We start from the raw sequence: 15,986 nt of genomic DNA on the forward strand, positions 1-15,986 counted from the left end.
ATAAGAGAATGACGAGCGAGATGGGAGGGAGGCGAGGGTGCTGGATTTGTCAATGTATCCTAGATACATGTGAATCTACTTGGATATAGTGTATATAGAATAAATTACACATATTTTTGAGTTCATATATCTCGAAATACATGTATGTAGACACACTAAAATTCAGTAAGATTTATAATATTACAACATAACATGTCTCTAAGTAATTAATTTGTATAACTTACCTAAATCCCATAGTATAAAGAGTAAATTACATCTTATCCCTACTCTTTTTCTAATTACAATAATCCCTTAAAATTTGTACCTTCCGGATACATAAGTCAACATCCGGATACATTAATTCACCATCCGGATACAGTAATTCTAATACAAGAAGAATCTTTCTGTTGCTCTAAAAAGGGAATAAAATCTGAAAATTAATTAAATCTCATAAATTACGCTTACGTTTCTTCTTACTCTCAATCATATAGAGGCAAATCCTATCAGAATGAAGAAATTCAAAATTTCAAATTACTCCCCCCATCAACAAAGAAACCTTTCAGATTTGATTAAAAAAAATTATCGAAATTTTGGGTAAGCGAGATGATTTATGAAGGATACAAAAGTGATGGAATTGTTGTTGGACAAACGATTTCCTTTTAAATCTTCAAGTTCATCGAAGATCTTTTCAATTTTGATTCAAGATTGTCAAAAAATTTGAGATTCAAGATTCTTTCTTCTCCGAATTAATCGAAGATCCTTTCAATGTTGATTCAAAATTGTTGAAAATTTTTAGATTCAAAATTCTTCTCCTAGTTTATTGAAGATCCTTTCAATTTTGATTCAAAATTGTCGAAAATTTTGAGAAGATACATCATGAATATCTTTGCTACTTAGCATTTTATTATTTATGTATCTTGTTTAAATTGATAAATATTATATTTATACTAATACATTAAATTAATAATTGTTGCTCATAAGATGTTAGATTTGAGATTGATACATTACCGTGTAGAAATTGCTATGTAATTGATACATTTAGTATAAATTCGAATTTACGTATCATATCTAAAAAATTAGTGCATGATACATTACTATTTATGTATCTCGTTTAAATTGATAAGTATTGTATTTATACTAGATAAATTAAATAAGTAGTTGTTACCCATAAGATGTTAGATTTGAGATTGATACATTATCGTGTGGTAGCTATTATGTAATTGATACATATAATATAAAATCAAATTTACGTATCATATCTAAAAAATTAGTACATGATACATTACTATTTATGTATCTCATTTAAATTGATAAGTATTGTATTTTTACGGAATACATTAAACATGTAATTGTTGCCCATAAGTTATTTGGTTTGAGATTGATACATTTAGTATAAATTAGTATTTATGTATCATGCCCGTATAATTGACGTAGTTATGTATCATATACAAAAAAAATTATGAATATGATAAACAATGATTTAGTTTTAAAAAAATAGTACTGCACATACATAATAAACATATGATACAAACCCATTAATATAAGTGACACTTTTTATGATTCGTTTTTGTCCTAATTTTCTTCATATCTATTTTGTCGTGTCCATATATGGGTGGTTTATTTTGTGTATGAAAAATTACCCCAATATTCACATGATTTTCTTGTAAAAAAAAAAAAAAAAAACTGAAAAGAAAAAAAAATAAAGAACTACCTCTTTATTAACTTTAAATCATAAATTGGAGAGAGAAAATATTTAAAATTCAAAATAAATGAGTGATGAAGGTAAGTGGTGATATAGTGGAGTGATTATAAGCATGAAAAATGGGGGGAAATAGTAGAGTTGGAAGATTGTATCTGGAAAGGAGAGAATTTGAGAAAAAAGAGGAATTTTTGTAATTTTTTAAAATGGTAGGGAATGATAGAAAATAGGGTAAGAAAAGATGTGTAGTTAGGTAATTTTTGCTAATTTATACACTAGTGAACTTTCAGTAAGTTACCCTTAAATAAATAGTGTTGACCCATGGGACGACCCTAATCAAGCCTCAAGGGCCAAGGGCTTATATGGGTCCGAGTTATAAGCCCTAGTTTTAAATGGGTTTGAAAAATCTTAGCTCAATCTTACCCCAATAACGGGTTCAGTTGGTCAACCCACCCCATGGGCTAAGCCCATTTTGACAGCTCTAAAATTAATAATGAAATAAAAGAAACACTTATAAAGTTAAAATTTTATTAACCCCCTTCCCCCCTCCCATCCCAATTTATGTGACACTTTTCAGATTTTGAGATTCAAATAAATCTATCTTTGACAGTAAATTTTAATATTTTGAATTATTATTTATCGTGACTTATACTACTTTTTATGTAGTTTGTAAATTTCATTTCAAAAAATTTAAAGATTTCATGCGCAAATTTCTGATCAAATTTAAACTGTTCGACTCTAAAAAAAATGAAAAATATCACATAAATTGAGATAGATTGAGTATTTGTTTTTGCTGAGACAATGAACTACACATTCTTTGTCACTTCAAAATTTAAGGAGTAAATAACGACATTTTAAAATAGTCTAAAGAATAATAGAACCGTGTGACACATGAATGTGTAATTGAAATATCGGCTATAGATTGAGGGGTCTTTTCACAATTTTCTCTAAGTTGTGTTGGTCAACTTTTAGTTTTTAACCATCATGAAATATATCTCTAATTAAAATCATTTTAAAGGATATGTAAGGTCGTCAAGTAATAGGGACATTAGGGAGGATGTAACAGACAAAACAGAATCTTCCACCACAATTATTTAGTAAAGAAAAGGACAAAATTTCTTTAACCCAATGCAATTAGTATTTTTCTTAAAAGAATAATTTTCAAGAATGATAAACACAATTACATATGTGTAGGGGCCTCCTCAGAATTAGGACCAAAGTGAACAAGAGCACTTCACTTATTAGTATGTCCAATTTCTTATGAAACACTTGCAAATTGAAACAAAAACAACAAAAAAAGGCAATCTTAATCGCACGGTTGCCATGCAGATGCAGTCAACAAAGATAAATCCTTCCATCCCAATTTCAAACACCCATTTTCCTCGACCAAAGTATACCCTCTTGGAAACATTCCTAACAATAAACTTGCTTGAGCAGCTGGAGTACCCGATAACGAAAGGGGTAAAAACCCGATTCGTTTCATTTCATCGCCCCATCGCTCTACGGGTACTTCCCCGGTCCTCTTGGGCCCACCTACTGCTACAATATTCCTAATTTCGCTACCGAACAACTGCTGTTCCACCGTATGCCTTTCTACACTCTCTTCACTCAATCCATCCCCTAATGCATCAAACAAGGCTGAGTAATAATGCAATGCCTCAACGAATCGGCCCAAAAAGTTTCCTCCGTGACTCAGATCTTGTTCAACGAGTGTGATCAATTTCGGCTTTAACAAAGTTAACAATCTGAACGTACCTAAATCACTCCCTGTGATATCGTAGAGGCAATGGTGCATCCAATTGACAACTGTAGTTTCCCCAATTTTGACTCCGAGTTGATTAAGGTCTGTGATGTGTCCCATTTTGCCTTCAAACGGTTGAAACTCGAACGGAAGTCCGAATGAGTTGGCGAATTCGGTGAGTCTACGGCCGGTGGATTCGAGTAATTCCATGGAGGATCCGACGCCGGTGATTTTGATGGAACGGAGCTTTCTCGATCGAGAGGAGAGGATTTGGAACAATCCTGGCCATTGAAGACCTTGCATGATGTCGAGATCGATGACGTGGACGTGATCTTCACCTTCTAATGCTTGGTAAATAGCTTGATTAGCTGTGTAGTGAGAGAATTTGATGAGCGGGCTTATTGTATTGTAAGATTGCAGAGCGGTGAAGAGTTTTTGGGAATGTGTGAGAGTTAGGGATTTGAGGTTAAGCGGAGAATAAAATCGGAGATGAGAACTGATGATTCTGGCCGATAGAGATTCAGCGAAGTAAGCAGCGACTCGCTCAGCCGATGAGCCGAACGGCGATGAAAGCTCAGCGATTTCCGGTAATAAATTAGCTGCTTCATCCAGATTCTCCATGGCAACAAACTCAGCGCATTGGAGGAGCAAACCGAGAAGGCGAAGGCCGATGGAATCGGCGTCAACGAGAACTAACTCCTCAACTTCTTCTTCTTCCTCCTCGTTTCGGGGCCGTTTAGTAAGAACTTGAGGTTCATCTGAGACCGGAGTAAACTCAACAATAGAGCGCTTAGAAGACATGGAAGATGAAGATGAAGAAGAAGATGTATGATTAATTGGAATTGCAGATACAGAAGAGAATTGAAGCATGATCATTCATCACATCACATGGCAAAGAAGTAAGAATTGCTAGTAGAAAAAAAAATGAGTGGTGAGGATAATTAAAAGGGGGATTTGTGAAAAAAAGGTTGATGACTTTTTGGAATTATTCATCTTTGTAAGACACATTGAAGTGAGGTTTTTGTATTTTTGTGTTTGAATCTTTCCTCAAACATAAAATACTATACTCCTATTAATAATAGTACTACTATTATCATAATCCCAAATTCATTACACAATAAAATATGTTCACATCTCTTCCAAGGGAAAAATCATAGTTTCCTTGGAATGTAATATCCTCTCTCTTGATTATTAGGTGTTCTAAATAAATTGACTTTTTTTGTGGTTAATTTTAGAGTAATATTTAACCTTAATCTAGGAAATTCAAGAAACAAAAAATGTTAGTGAATCCGTTCATATTTACTCAAAAACATAGAAGAATTCATAATTAGAATTTCGAGTGAAGCAATTTTACCAAATTCAAAAGGAGGGATCATATGTCGTATTCAAAAACTAGCTGTACGATCAATTTTTTTCATGAACTAGTTGGGGCAATGAATTAGTTTGATCTAAAATTTGAGATGATGAGTGTAAAACAGAAAAGGATTCATATGTAGTTGTTAATGACTGAGGTTACCAAAATCTGAGTTATTGATATCAATTTATACCAAATTGCTCCACATATTGTCCCCAAATAACATTTTCTAAACAAATCAGAGCTAATCCGAATTACTCAATTATAAAAGATCTACTACCGAACGAATAAACAATAAATTAGAGATGGACTAAGTAACTGAAATTTGAACCGAGCTAAGCCACTTCTAAATTCATTTTTTATTTTATATTAAGGGATTTATTTTTTAATATAAACAACAATTTTAGTTTATTTTATAATATATTTTTCTTACAAAGGAATTCAATTGAATTAGGTTAAATGGTCTGAAAAATATTTCAATTTTAGTCGAAATTGTTGTTACGATACCAAACTTTGAAAAGGACATTTTACCCTTCTGTACTATTTAATAGTGTATTTTAAAGGTATATATGTGTCTACGTGGACATCATAAATATTGCATCATTTTAAATAGTAATATGTCCACGTGGACACTTATATACCTTTAAAATACACTATTAAATAGTGCAGGAGTAAAATGTCCTCTATAAAGTTTGATATCGTAACAGCAATTTCGATCAAAATTGAAATATTTTTCAGACCATTCTCCCATTCAATTATGACCTTTCGGATCATATAACTCTGCCACAATGTGGACATGTGACGAACCCCACATGATGAATAATAATCTGATTCTCATTTTTTATTTGTTAAATTTTGACTTTACACATATATTAAAAAAATATTAATTGGTATAGCGAGTTTATTTTACCTATATTAATCGATAAAATCTTAAATATATTTACTCACTATATTTTTAAAAAAAATATTAACTTAATGTAAACAAATTGAGAATATAATAGAAAAAAATAAATTATACTTTGTAAAAAAATAACAAGTAAAAATGACATCAAATTAGAAAATATTTGACAAGTAAATTGTACCAATTGAAATATAAAGTTACTGATTTTCTATTTTTTTTAAAGAAATGCTTGTACTAGCTTGTCACGTCTGTTTCTATACCCCATTTTGCAAACAAATATAATACAGTAGTTATCATGTTACTCCAAGTAGCTTCAATGCCCCNCTATTTAATAGTGTATTTTAAAGGTATATATGTGCCTACGTGGACTTCATAAACATTGCATTATTTTAAATAGTAATATGTCCACGTGGGCACTTATATACCTTTAAAATATACTATTGAATAGTACATGAGTAAAAAATCTTCTATAAAATTTGATATCGTAACAATAATTTTGACCAAAATTGAAATATTTTTCAGACCATTTTCCCATTAATTATGACCTTTCGGATCATATAACTCTGCCACAATGTGGACAAGTGACGAACCCCACATGATGAATAATAATCTGATTGTCATTTTTTATTTGTTAAATTTTGTCTTTACATATATATTAAGAAAATATTAATTGGTATAGTGAGTTTATTTTACCTATATTAATCGATAAAATCTTAAATATATTTACTCACTATATTTTTAAAAAAAATATTAACTTAATGTAAACAAATTGAGAATATAATAGAAAAAAATAAATTATACTTTGTAAAAAAATAACAAGTAAAAATGACATCAAATTAGAAAATATTTGACAAGTAAATTGTACCAATTGAAATATAAAGTTACTGATTTTCTATTTTTTTTAAAGAAATGCTTGTACTAGCTTGTCACGTCTGTTTCTATACCCCATTTTGCAAACAAATATAATACAGTAGTTATCATGTTACTCCAAGTAGCTTCAATGCCCCCACATTGCTTTGTCACTATTATTTTACCCACGAGGAAAAGTAAGGCAAGTTTGATCTAGTACAATTTCTTTGGGATTCTCGAGGATTTGTTTGGGAAATATTGGAGAATCCAGAGAGTGTCTTGGGTGACATTGATGTTTTTTTCTTATTGATTAGAAAAATGAATTATTTATGTATTATAATTAATACTAATATATTTTATGTATAAGTTCAACGTATTAAACATGGTGGTACAATTATACATGTACAAGTTATAAAGGAATCTAAAAAAAATAGAATAAATACTACTCTAATACATAATTAATCCATGCATTGTAAATACAAGAATGATGAGAAGAGCTAAACTAGACTAGTTGTAATGATTTGACAACCAGCTACAGAAGAATCAGGTTATCTGCTTGTAATTTGGAAAATTTCTTCTCACGCAATCAATGGCATATTATAGTATTACTCCTGTTAGCTTCCTTATTTGACTAGCCAGAAAAGGGCCAAATTTTTGCTTCCTTGTTTGACTAGCCAAATTTAGTTATTTCATTTTTTATTTTAATATAAAATGAATTTATATTTATATCAAGAATATTATCTCTTATCCGACCGATCAACAAACATAAAAGCATTAAGAAAAGTTTTGTTTTATCACAAAGTAGTTATCCGAATTTTAAATCTTACTATAACAATTGTTGGTATTAGTTATATTATATTATTGTCATAAAAATGCCAACCAATTGAAGGACGGATAATTTATAGGTATTCATATATTTTCGATTTATACAGCATCTAAGAGGACGGCACATGTGACCTCTCAACCAAAAATGAAGTGTAAATATTTTTGACTACAGTCACTTGACTAAATAATAATTGCTTTACATAAAATTTCTTATATTCAAATTGTGAGTCAAATTGACTCATTTCCACAAAAAGTTATCAAAAAACATAGTCCTTATTACATTTTTATAGATTTATTAGTTATTTTTATGAAAAGAAATTGCAAAATCAATCACATCCACCTAGTAAAATTCTAAGATTACGGGTCAAAAAGAACTAAACTAATGAAATCCAGAAATTTTGTACTTAAACGGCCCAAAAAATAGTTTCCAAATAAACATTTCACAATGAGCATGGCACAATAATTTTTTTGTATGCAAAACAAACAGCCAAAACAATAACATTAAGTTTTATGAAACAAGTCCAATATAGAGTGGTAGTTTTTTTACTATCTTCCCAAAGCTACCATAGATTATAAACCCTCTTCATTGTTCTCTTTTTCGATTTAAATATCTATATAATATACATTGCACATCCTTTATTCTGACTAATACGTCATTATTATAAATATAAATTACATATACATAACTACTCTTTGTTACTGTTATTTTTGTTTCTCCTCTTGGGTTTGACAATTGAACTCATTTAAAATTAGATTAAAACAACCTTGAACATGTTTCAACCAATCAAGAGAAGTGAGTATCTACAGAAACATTAACAAATGAATCGTTTCCCTTTCCATTTTGTGATAAGCAAATTCAATCATCATGATTAAAATACCATAGACTAAAGATTATTAATCAAAACAGGTTAACGGTTGCAAACACTGATATATTGTTAAAACTCTTGAGTAACTAACAAATACTCTTCTTCTAAAGTTTTTCTTGAGCTTTGCAACTTTGAAATAAAACTGGTTTGGCAACTATGCTTACAACATGATGGCAAACAAAACTGTTCATTGGATGAAGAAAACATTTTCAACAATATGCACCAGAGGAAGCAAATATATCAAAAATAAGGTAATGTTATGAATTAGAAGACATCCCTTAATCAAATAAGTGAACTCAATGAACAGCAGGACAGAAACACAATCACTGACCCTAGCTCAAATTACTAATGTCATCCATATCATACATGGAACTCATATACTTTCTTGTATGACTGAGAAATCGTAAACCAAACAATGATGATTGTACTCTAAACAGCACTTGCTACATTTTGAAAGTAAATATCCGAACAACTAAAATGCATTCATTCAATCTCAAGAAGAAGAAAGGACTTATCCTAAAGCTTAGAAATGACAAAATAGAATGTAGCAGGAGACAGGTAGCAAGATGTAATTGACTTACACCATGCTGTTTAATACTGACTATTCATCTATGCTTCGGAAACTTGAACATCCCTCACTTCAATTTTAAGAGAGAGTTCACCATATGAAGCAACACATAAACAACAAGAATAAAAAAACTGAGAAGTGGCAGACGGAATTTTTTTTTGATGACAAGGAAAACCCGCAGCCGTTACCCTTTGGGTGTGCACAGGGTAAGTGGCAGACGGAATTTTGATAATTACAATGTTGCAATCCAACCGTCAAGCAAACTAGATAAGAAACCAGTATACTTAAATCACTAAAGGACTTTGGATTGACATCATTCTACGCTTTCCTTGACACGTCCATCGAACATTAATGGGTCAATGCACGCAACGCCTCAGAAAGCAATATATATCACGAATTCAAATTCTCTACAGTCACAGCTTATGTGTTTTCACTACAACAACATACCCCATGTAATACCATAACATACACCTATGCACTGGTAAATGTCATACAACAATCTTAAATTGCAACCACCATACACCAATATAGTGGTAACAAACTAGATGCACTTATCAAAGATCATACAACTAATTTGGGATTTGTCAAACACTGATCATACTCTAAACAGCACTTGCTATAATTTGAAAGTAAATATCAGAACGACTACATTGCATTCTTTCAATCTCAGGAAGAAGAAAGGACTTCTCCTAAAGCTTGGAAATGACAAAATAGGATGTAGCAGGGGACAGGTAGCAAGATGCAATTGAAATACACCATGCTGTTTAATACTGACTATTCATTTATGCTTCGGAAACTTGAACATCCCTCACTTCAATTTTAAGAGAGAGTTCACCATATGAAGCAACACATAATCATTAAGAACAAAAACTGAAGTCACTTCTAAGGAAACATTTACACAAGACAGACAAATTCTGATCATGTTGCAATCCAACTATCAAGCAAACTAGATAACAAAACAGTTTACTTAACTCACTAAATGACTTTGGATTGACACCATTCTATGCTTTCCTTGACACATCCATCAAACATTAATAGGTCAATGCATGCAACGCCTCAGAAAGCAATATATATTACGAATTCAAATTCTCTACAGTCACAGCTTATGTGTTTTCACTACAACAACATACCCCATGTAATACCATAACATACACCTATACACTGGTAAATGTCATACAACAATCTTAAATTGTAACCACCATACACCAGTATGGTAACAAACTAGTTGCACTTATCAAAGATCATACAACTAACTTGGGATTTGTCGATCATACTCTAAGCAGCACTTGCTATAATTTGAAAGTAAACATCAGAACAACTACATTGCATTCTTTCAATCTCAGAAAGAAGAAAGGACTTCTCCTAAAGCTTGGAAATGACAAAATAGGATGTAGCAGGAGACAGGTAGCAAGATGCAATTGAAATACACCATGCTGTTTAATACTGACTATTCATTTATGCTTCGGAAACTTGAACATCCCTCACTTCAATTTTAAGAGAGAGTTCACCATATGAAGCAACACATAATCATTAAGAACAAAAACTGAAGTCACTTCTAAGGAAACATTTACACAGGACAGACGAATTCTGATCATGTTGCAATCCAACTATCAAGCAAACTAGATAAGAAAACAGTTTACTTAACTCACTAAATGACTTTGGATGGACATCATTCTATGCTTTCCTTGACACATACATCAAACATTAATAGGTCAATGCATGCAACGCCTCAGAAAGCAATATATATTACGAATTCAAATTCTCTACAGTCACAGCTTATGTGTTTTCACTACAACAACATACCCCATGTAATACCATAACATACACCTATACACTGGTAAAGACCAACAACAATCTTAAATTGTAACCACCATACACCAGTATGGTAACAAACTAGTTGCACTTATCAAAGATCATACTACTAATTTGGGATTTGTCAACATGTTAGGTATACACTGACATACACACAGTGATGTTCATTTCACTCATAACAACTGCAATATTATATTAATCACTTGTAAGAAGTATAGATACAGAAAACATTAGCAATACGAATAATGATTAAAGATAAAACCAGATCTATCATTTCAAATTAAAAGTTGTTTGAACAAGAACAAAACAAAACAGAGCAAATATTCTGAATATCCAGAACAGAAAATTACCAAATTAAGAGCAAACCACTCAAAATCTAAGCTTAGTGAAGAACCAGCGATTTTTCCCGGTTTTGAATCGCTCTTCAAACTTAGCCTTGGCCTCCTTAGCAGCAGTAACCTTCTTATCACGTGACTGAAGGCAATCGACAGTAACGGCTTCCTTCAAATCAACATCCAGTGTGTAACGAGTAGGCATGATGTGGTTGTAATTGACAAGCTTGATGAAAGTCTTGACGCGTGATTTCTTCGCCTGCTTTTTCGCAGAGTCCTTACGGATCACTTTCTTCGGGTACTTAGCTACGCCGGCGACCAAACAATGTCCGTATGGCCTATCACGTGTCCCATCGTCGAACGCTCGAACAATCACCGCTTTCCTCCCGGCGTACTTGCCTTGGAGAACCACTACGGCTTTGTTTGGCTTAAGGAATTTCACCATGTTTCTGCACTTCTCTTTGCTGGTACGACTGACGATGGATGAAACCCTAACCAGGTTTTCCTTCGTTTATATATGATAGAGATTGGCGTTGCTAAGGCCTTTTGGGCCTTGGGTTTACATTTTGGGCTTCGATCTTATTAACAGGAGAAAATGTAAAAGGAAAAACATCACACCACTTACATTGGTTGCAATCATTCAAATTTTCTTTCTATTTGCTGTATAGTGTACAAACTACAATGGTATGTTATAAATTTCTAGCAATTGAAAATATAAAAGTTAATATTCTAAAAGATCATTCAACTATTAGAATTGATGTAGCAAAGTCATTAAATTTTATTTTGTATTTGTTGACACCAAATTTTGATATGATATTTCTAAAGTTAATACTTTTTAAATATTTTATTTTTTAAATAGTTCAAAATACATGTTTTGTCATTTTAATGTAATTTGTTGATAATTATCCTTATTCTCAAAATATTAGGATTTTTATCGATTAATTCTTTTATATTATTTTGTGACAATCGATTGAATTTGTTCATTTTTTATAAAATCATTATTTCTATTAAATTGCATTTTTTATATGTTATTGGTTACGTTCATTACATTTTTTTCATACTCATTTTATTTAATACATTTGTTAATATTCATTTTGATAATTTGCACAGTCCAAAAATTCATTCGAATATAGATAAGATTTCATACACAGATATTTTATTAATCGGTGATTTTGACCCACGATTTTAAGATAGTGATATTGTACTATTGGTAGTTTTCAATTCCCTATTTAAAGAATAATTTGCTCATTAGGTTAAGGGGTGGTGGATTTTTTTTAGGGATAAGAATTTTCAGATTGTTTATTCACAAAAAGGGATTTTTTATTGTTTATTATTTTTTCGATGAGCTCACCGGAGCTCCACCAGTCCACCACCACCAACGACCCCTTGATCTCTCCCTTACTTCCATTTCCCATCAGCCGAACCACCACCCAAAAGACCCAAAACCTTTCCCCTTTCAGGTGAACTATTTACTAACCAAACTTCATTTATCATTCTTCTCCGTAGCTACTGGTAGCAGCAGCAAACGAACCCAGCAACTCTCCATTCTCTCCAACCAACAACAACCAACAACCACCACTCTCCTCCACCAAATCTCTTTTCCAGCTGCCAAACCACCACCTGAAACCCCCAAATCCACCAGCAAACAACAGCCAACCAAAACCCCAGTAAACCAAACTTCAAACCTCACTAGTCCTTTACCAAACCCAACCCCTTTCCTTCACATTTCCAACATCCAAACATCCCCCAAACCTGCCTGAAATAGCCATCGGAAAACACCATCTTCCGCAGCTCTCAACAACCTCAAAAACCCCAAGATCCCACCGCATTTTCTCATGCCCCATCGCCGATGAGCTCTAAGCTCCGACGGACAGCGACACAACTTCAAACAACACCACTCTCTACCGTCAACCAGCAGCTCCAAACCAACACCCACTTTTCTCCGATCGAAGCCACCATTTTCGCCTCACCAGACCCACCATCAAATCGCTGCCAGTGCCCTTCCCATTTTCCTTTTTTCGAATTTATGTTTGTTTTTGCAGGTCACCAGTAGCTCGAAGCTATCACTCCAACACCACTCATTATCAGCGAACAACAATATCAATAATAGTTGAACAAACCAGCGAGCTCAAAGCTCAAACAGATCTGGCAAAATCACGTCATCAACATCACTCCATCAGTGAACTCTTTCTCCGGCAAAACCCCATAGTAATTTCATTATCTTTTACCTTTTTTTGTATTGTAATATTATGTATTTGAGGGTTATTTTTCTTTTAATTGAATGAGTTCAAACTCCAATCACTCTTTTTTTTTTTACCCAATGATTATTGATATTTTCCAATAGATTTTCTTTTTTGTTTTAGTTTATTATGATCCTATTATATTTTAGTTTATTGTTAGTGATTTACTATTTTAGATATTACATTATTTTATTTATTTTTCATCCTCTGACGACTGCAAGTTGATGTTTGCTTTATTTATGATTATTGTTCCAACTTTGTTTAATATCTTATTTTATTTTGGTTCAATGTTATGTATTTATTTTAATGAATTTTCCAATGAATTGTTTTGCCCCCGTTTGTTAATGTTGATGTTGTTATTGTTATTATTATTATGTTTACTCATTTTGTTTAAGGTTAATTTTAAATACTTTGTGTGCTTTAGTGAATTGTTATATTTTAAAATTGGTCAATGAGAAAATCTCTCCGTCGATTTTGGAGGCCTTCCGAATATTAAAAGATGAAAAGTCAGTTTATGTTTATATTTTGTTTGTTAAAATTGGCCGATTAAGAAATTACCGTCAATTTCCAAGGTCTTCCATGTTAATAAGATGAATTTTTATTTTTAAGTTATTATTTGATTTATTCATATTTATTTATTACTAACACTTCTACTAAGTGTTTTTTATAGGTACACGGGATTGCTTCTCATTGCAGCTATTCGAATGAAATTTGAATTATATTATTTATTCATTATCTTGTATATATCGATGTTCTTATATTATTTTTTTATTTTATTATGTGTATATCACATGTTTATTATATTTGTATATTATTGTTATTTCCCCCTCAATTTGAAAAAGTGAACTCAATCGGGACCACAATTGTGGATTTCGAAAGATGCCTAACACCTTCCCTTCGGAATAACTTGAACCCCTTACCTAGAATCTATTGGTTTCGTAGATATTTTTTATTAAAGTTAATTTGTTAATTGGTTTCCTAATTTTCCTAAAAATTAGGTGGCGACTCCCTTTAAACCCATTTCACCCTTATTTATAATTCTTTTATCTCTTTTTAAATTGACTATTATTTTTTGTGAGTCATCACGATGCTGCGCCCTCTCACGAAATATCAACAGAATGACGACTCCGCTGGGGACATAGAGGTTCTAACCATTATGGATTCATTTTTTTCAAATTGAGGAGACTATTCTTTTATTGTGTTAGTCATTATATTTTGTATATTTTATTGATTATTTTCATATTGTACTCATTAGTTATTCGTTATTTGTTGTATATTGTTGTTGCATTCATGACATTTTTCGATATGCATATAGTATATTAAAGAACGTTTTTTGCATAATTGCAGCCGAACTTTTTTATACTCAACCCTTTTCTGAAATGATCGGCAATTTATTGGTTCGTCATGCATCCAGCCTAAGTTGTCCACTTGGATTTTCGGTCTTTCAAAAGGCACTCTTGGTAACCTAGTTTTAGACTATTCATAATCCAGTCCAATCTTTATTCAAGTTACAATCTGTTGGAACTACGTTTGATCTGAAACCTACTTCAACGGGATACGTAGGTGCCATAAGGGCTCGGTCATGTTCCCCGTAAATTTTTCATTATTTTAAGGCGAAAACTGAGACAAAGTTTTTTGAGGTCTCCAAAAAATTTACAAAGGAGATTGTTATTACAAGATTAAATACCATAGGTTGTTGAAGCTGAAACATGGATAAAATTTTTAAGGAATGCCCTCAAAAATTTCACTAAAAGTGTACTCAGACACCAGATTTATGAGGCATCACTCCGAGTTGGTTTATACAATTTGCATTTATTTTATTTATTTATTATTATTATTTTGTATATGATGTTGTATTCATTGTATATCTTTGACTTTATTTATCTTACATTCCATAAAAAATATTGATTTAGTTGACATTTTTTTTTAAGTTGGATTGTCCGCCCTTCAATGTGACTCATTAATTTTTTATTTTTGTTACTTTTTCTTTAATTAATAAAAAAAAATTGTTAAATTTGGGTGATCCACCCTTTAATGTGACTCACTGATTTCTTCATTCTTGTTAAGTTTTCTTTAAATATTAAGAAAGTATTTTTTGTTAAATTTGGGTTGCCCGCCCTTCAATGTGGCTCATTGGTTCTTTATTTTGTTTATTTTCCTTTTAAAAAATTCATTTGTTGTTCAAAATATAGGTTTTATGTCATATCTGAACGAACTATGCAAATCTGATTCTCATAAATAAGATACATAGGTAGCCCTTCTAGGATTCGATATTCTTTATTCTTTCAGATTTTTCATTTTTTATTTCTTTTAAATTGTTTATATTTTGAAATCATTTTTTGACTTGGTTGGTGCCAACACAATTCAAGTATGCATCTGAAAAATAATTTGTATAATAGAGAAGATTGGACTTTTGTTAAACCATGAATTCTTTTGGTACCTCTCATTCATACTTTTGTTACACTTGAAAGTATTCTCTTGCATTCATTCAAGATTAGAACAAAACCAGATTCATCCTTTCATGTGCATTGTGTGGTGAGCTTTTTATTAAATTCAATTGTGTTGCTTTGTTGATCTAGAATTTGTCCTAAATGTTTGTTGAGGCGAAATCCTGAGTGATGTTTGATTTGAAAAATGATTGTAGGCATTTTTTAACTCGTTTGAGTCTTTCAAAGCCTACCAAATGACATCAATCCTTGGTATGTCCCACTTTGAGCCTTGAGCCTTTTCTTTGGACAACCACATTTTAGTCTATACCCTTTCTGAGTGTTTATATGCATTATCTCTCTTTTGGCCAAAGTTCAAATTTGTCAAAGACAA

At 31.8% G+C, this 15,986-nt stretch overlaps 2 protein-coding genes and 3 non-coding genes across 5 annotated transcripts; all 5 read right to left on the reverse strand.

Moving 5' to 3' along the window:
* Positions 1–2,805: 2,805 nt before the first annotated feature.
* On the reverse strand, positions 2,806–4,491 carry LOC125876247 (scarecrow-like protein 23). The gene has a single exon (XM_049557379.1). The coding sequence runs from the start codon at positions 4,293–4,295 to the stop codon at positions 2,985–2,987; it is 1,311 nt and encodes a 436-aa protein (XP_049413336.1). The 5' UTR covers positions 4,296–4,491; the 3' UTR covers positions 2,806–2,984.
* Positions 4,492–8,754: 4,263 nt separating this feature from the next.
* Positions 8,755–8,889, reverse strand: LOC125878072 (small nucleolar RNA snoR137). The gene has a single exon (XR_007447693.1). It is a non-coding gene; the product is annotated as a small nucleolar RNA snoR137 (small nucleolar RNA).
* Positions 8,890–9,495: 606 nt separating this feature from the next.
* On the reverse strand, positions 9,496–9,630 carry LOC125878073 (small nucleolar RNA snoR137). Its single transcript, XR_007447694.1, has one exon. It is a non-coding gene; the product is annotated as a small nucleolar RNA snoR137 (small nucleolar RNA).
* Positions 9,631–10,168: 538 nt separating this feature from the next.
* On the reverse strand, positions 10,169–10,303 carry LOC125878071 (small nucleolar RNA snoR137). Its single transcript, XR_007447692.1, has one exon. It is a non-coding gene; the product is annotated as a small nucleolar RNA snoR137 (small nucleolar RNA).
* Positions 10,304–10,843: 540 nt separating this feature from the next.
* LOC125876259 (60S ribosomal protein L27-3) lies at positions 10,844–11,419 on the reverse strand. The gene has a single exon (XM_049557392.1). The coding sequence runs from the start codon at positions 11,369–11,371 to the stop codon at positions 10,964–10,966; it is 408 nt and encodes a 135-aa protein (XP_049413349.1). The 5' UTR covers positions 11,372–11,419; the 3' UTR covers positions 10,844–10,963.
* Positions 11,420–15,986: the final 4,567 nt, after the last annotated feature.

This window comes from Solanum stenotomum, chromosome 9, assembly GCF_019186545.1.
Source record: "Solanum stenotomum isolate F172 chromosome 9, ASM1918654v1, whole genome shotgun sequence".
Taxonomy (NCBI): domain Eukaryota; kingdom Viridiplantae; phylum Streptophyta; class Magnoliopsida; order Solanales; family Solanaceae; genus Solanum; species Solanum stenotomum.

Bases quoted from the DNA above. Each gene is read 5' to 3' on its own strand.
- LOC125876247 (XM_049557379.1), bottom strand. From the start codon at position 4,295: ATGATCATGCTTCAATTCTCTTCTGTATCTGCAATTCCAATTAATCAT.
- LOC125876259 (XM_049557392.1), bottom strand. From the start codon at position 11,371: ATGGTGAAATTCCTTAAGCCAAACAAAGCCGTAGTGGTTCTCCAAGGC.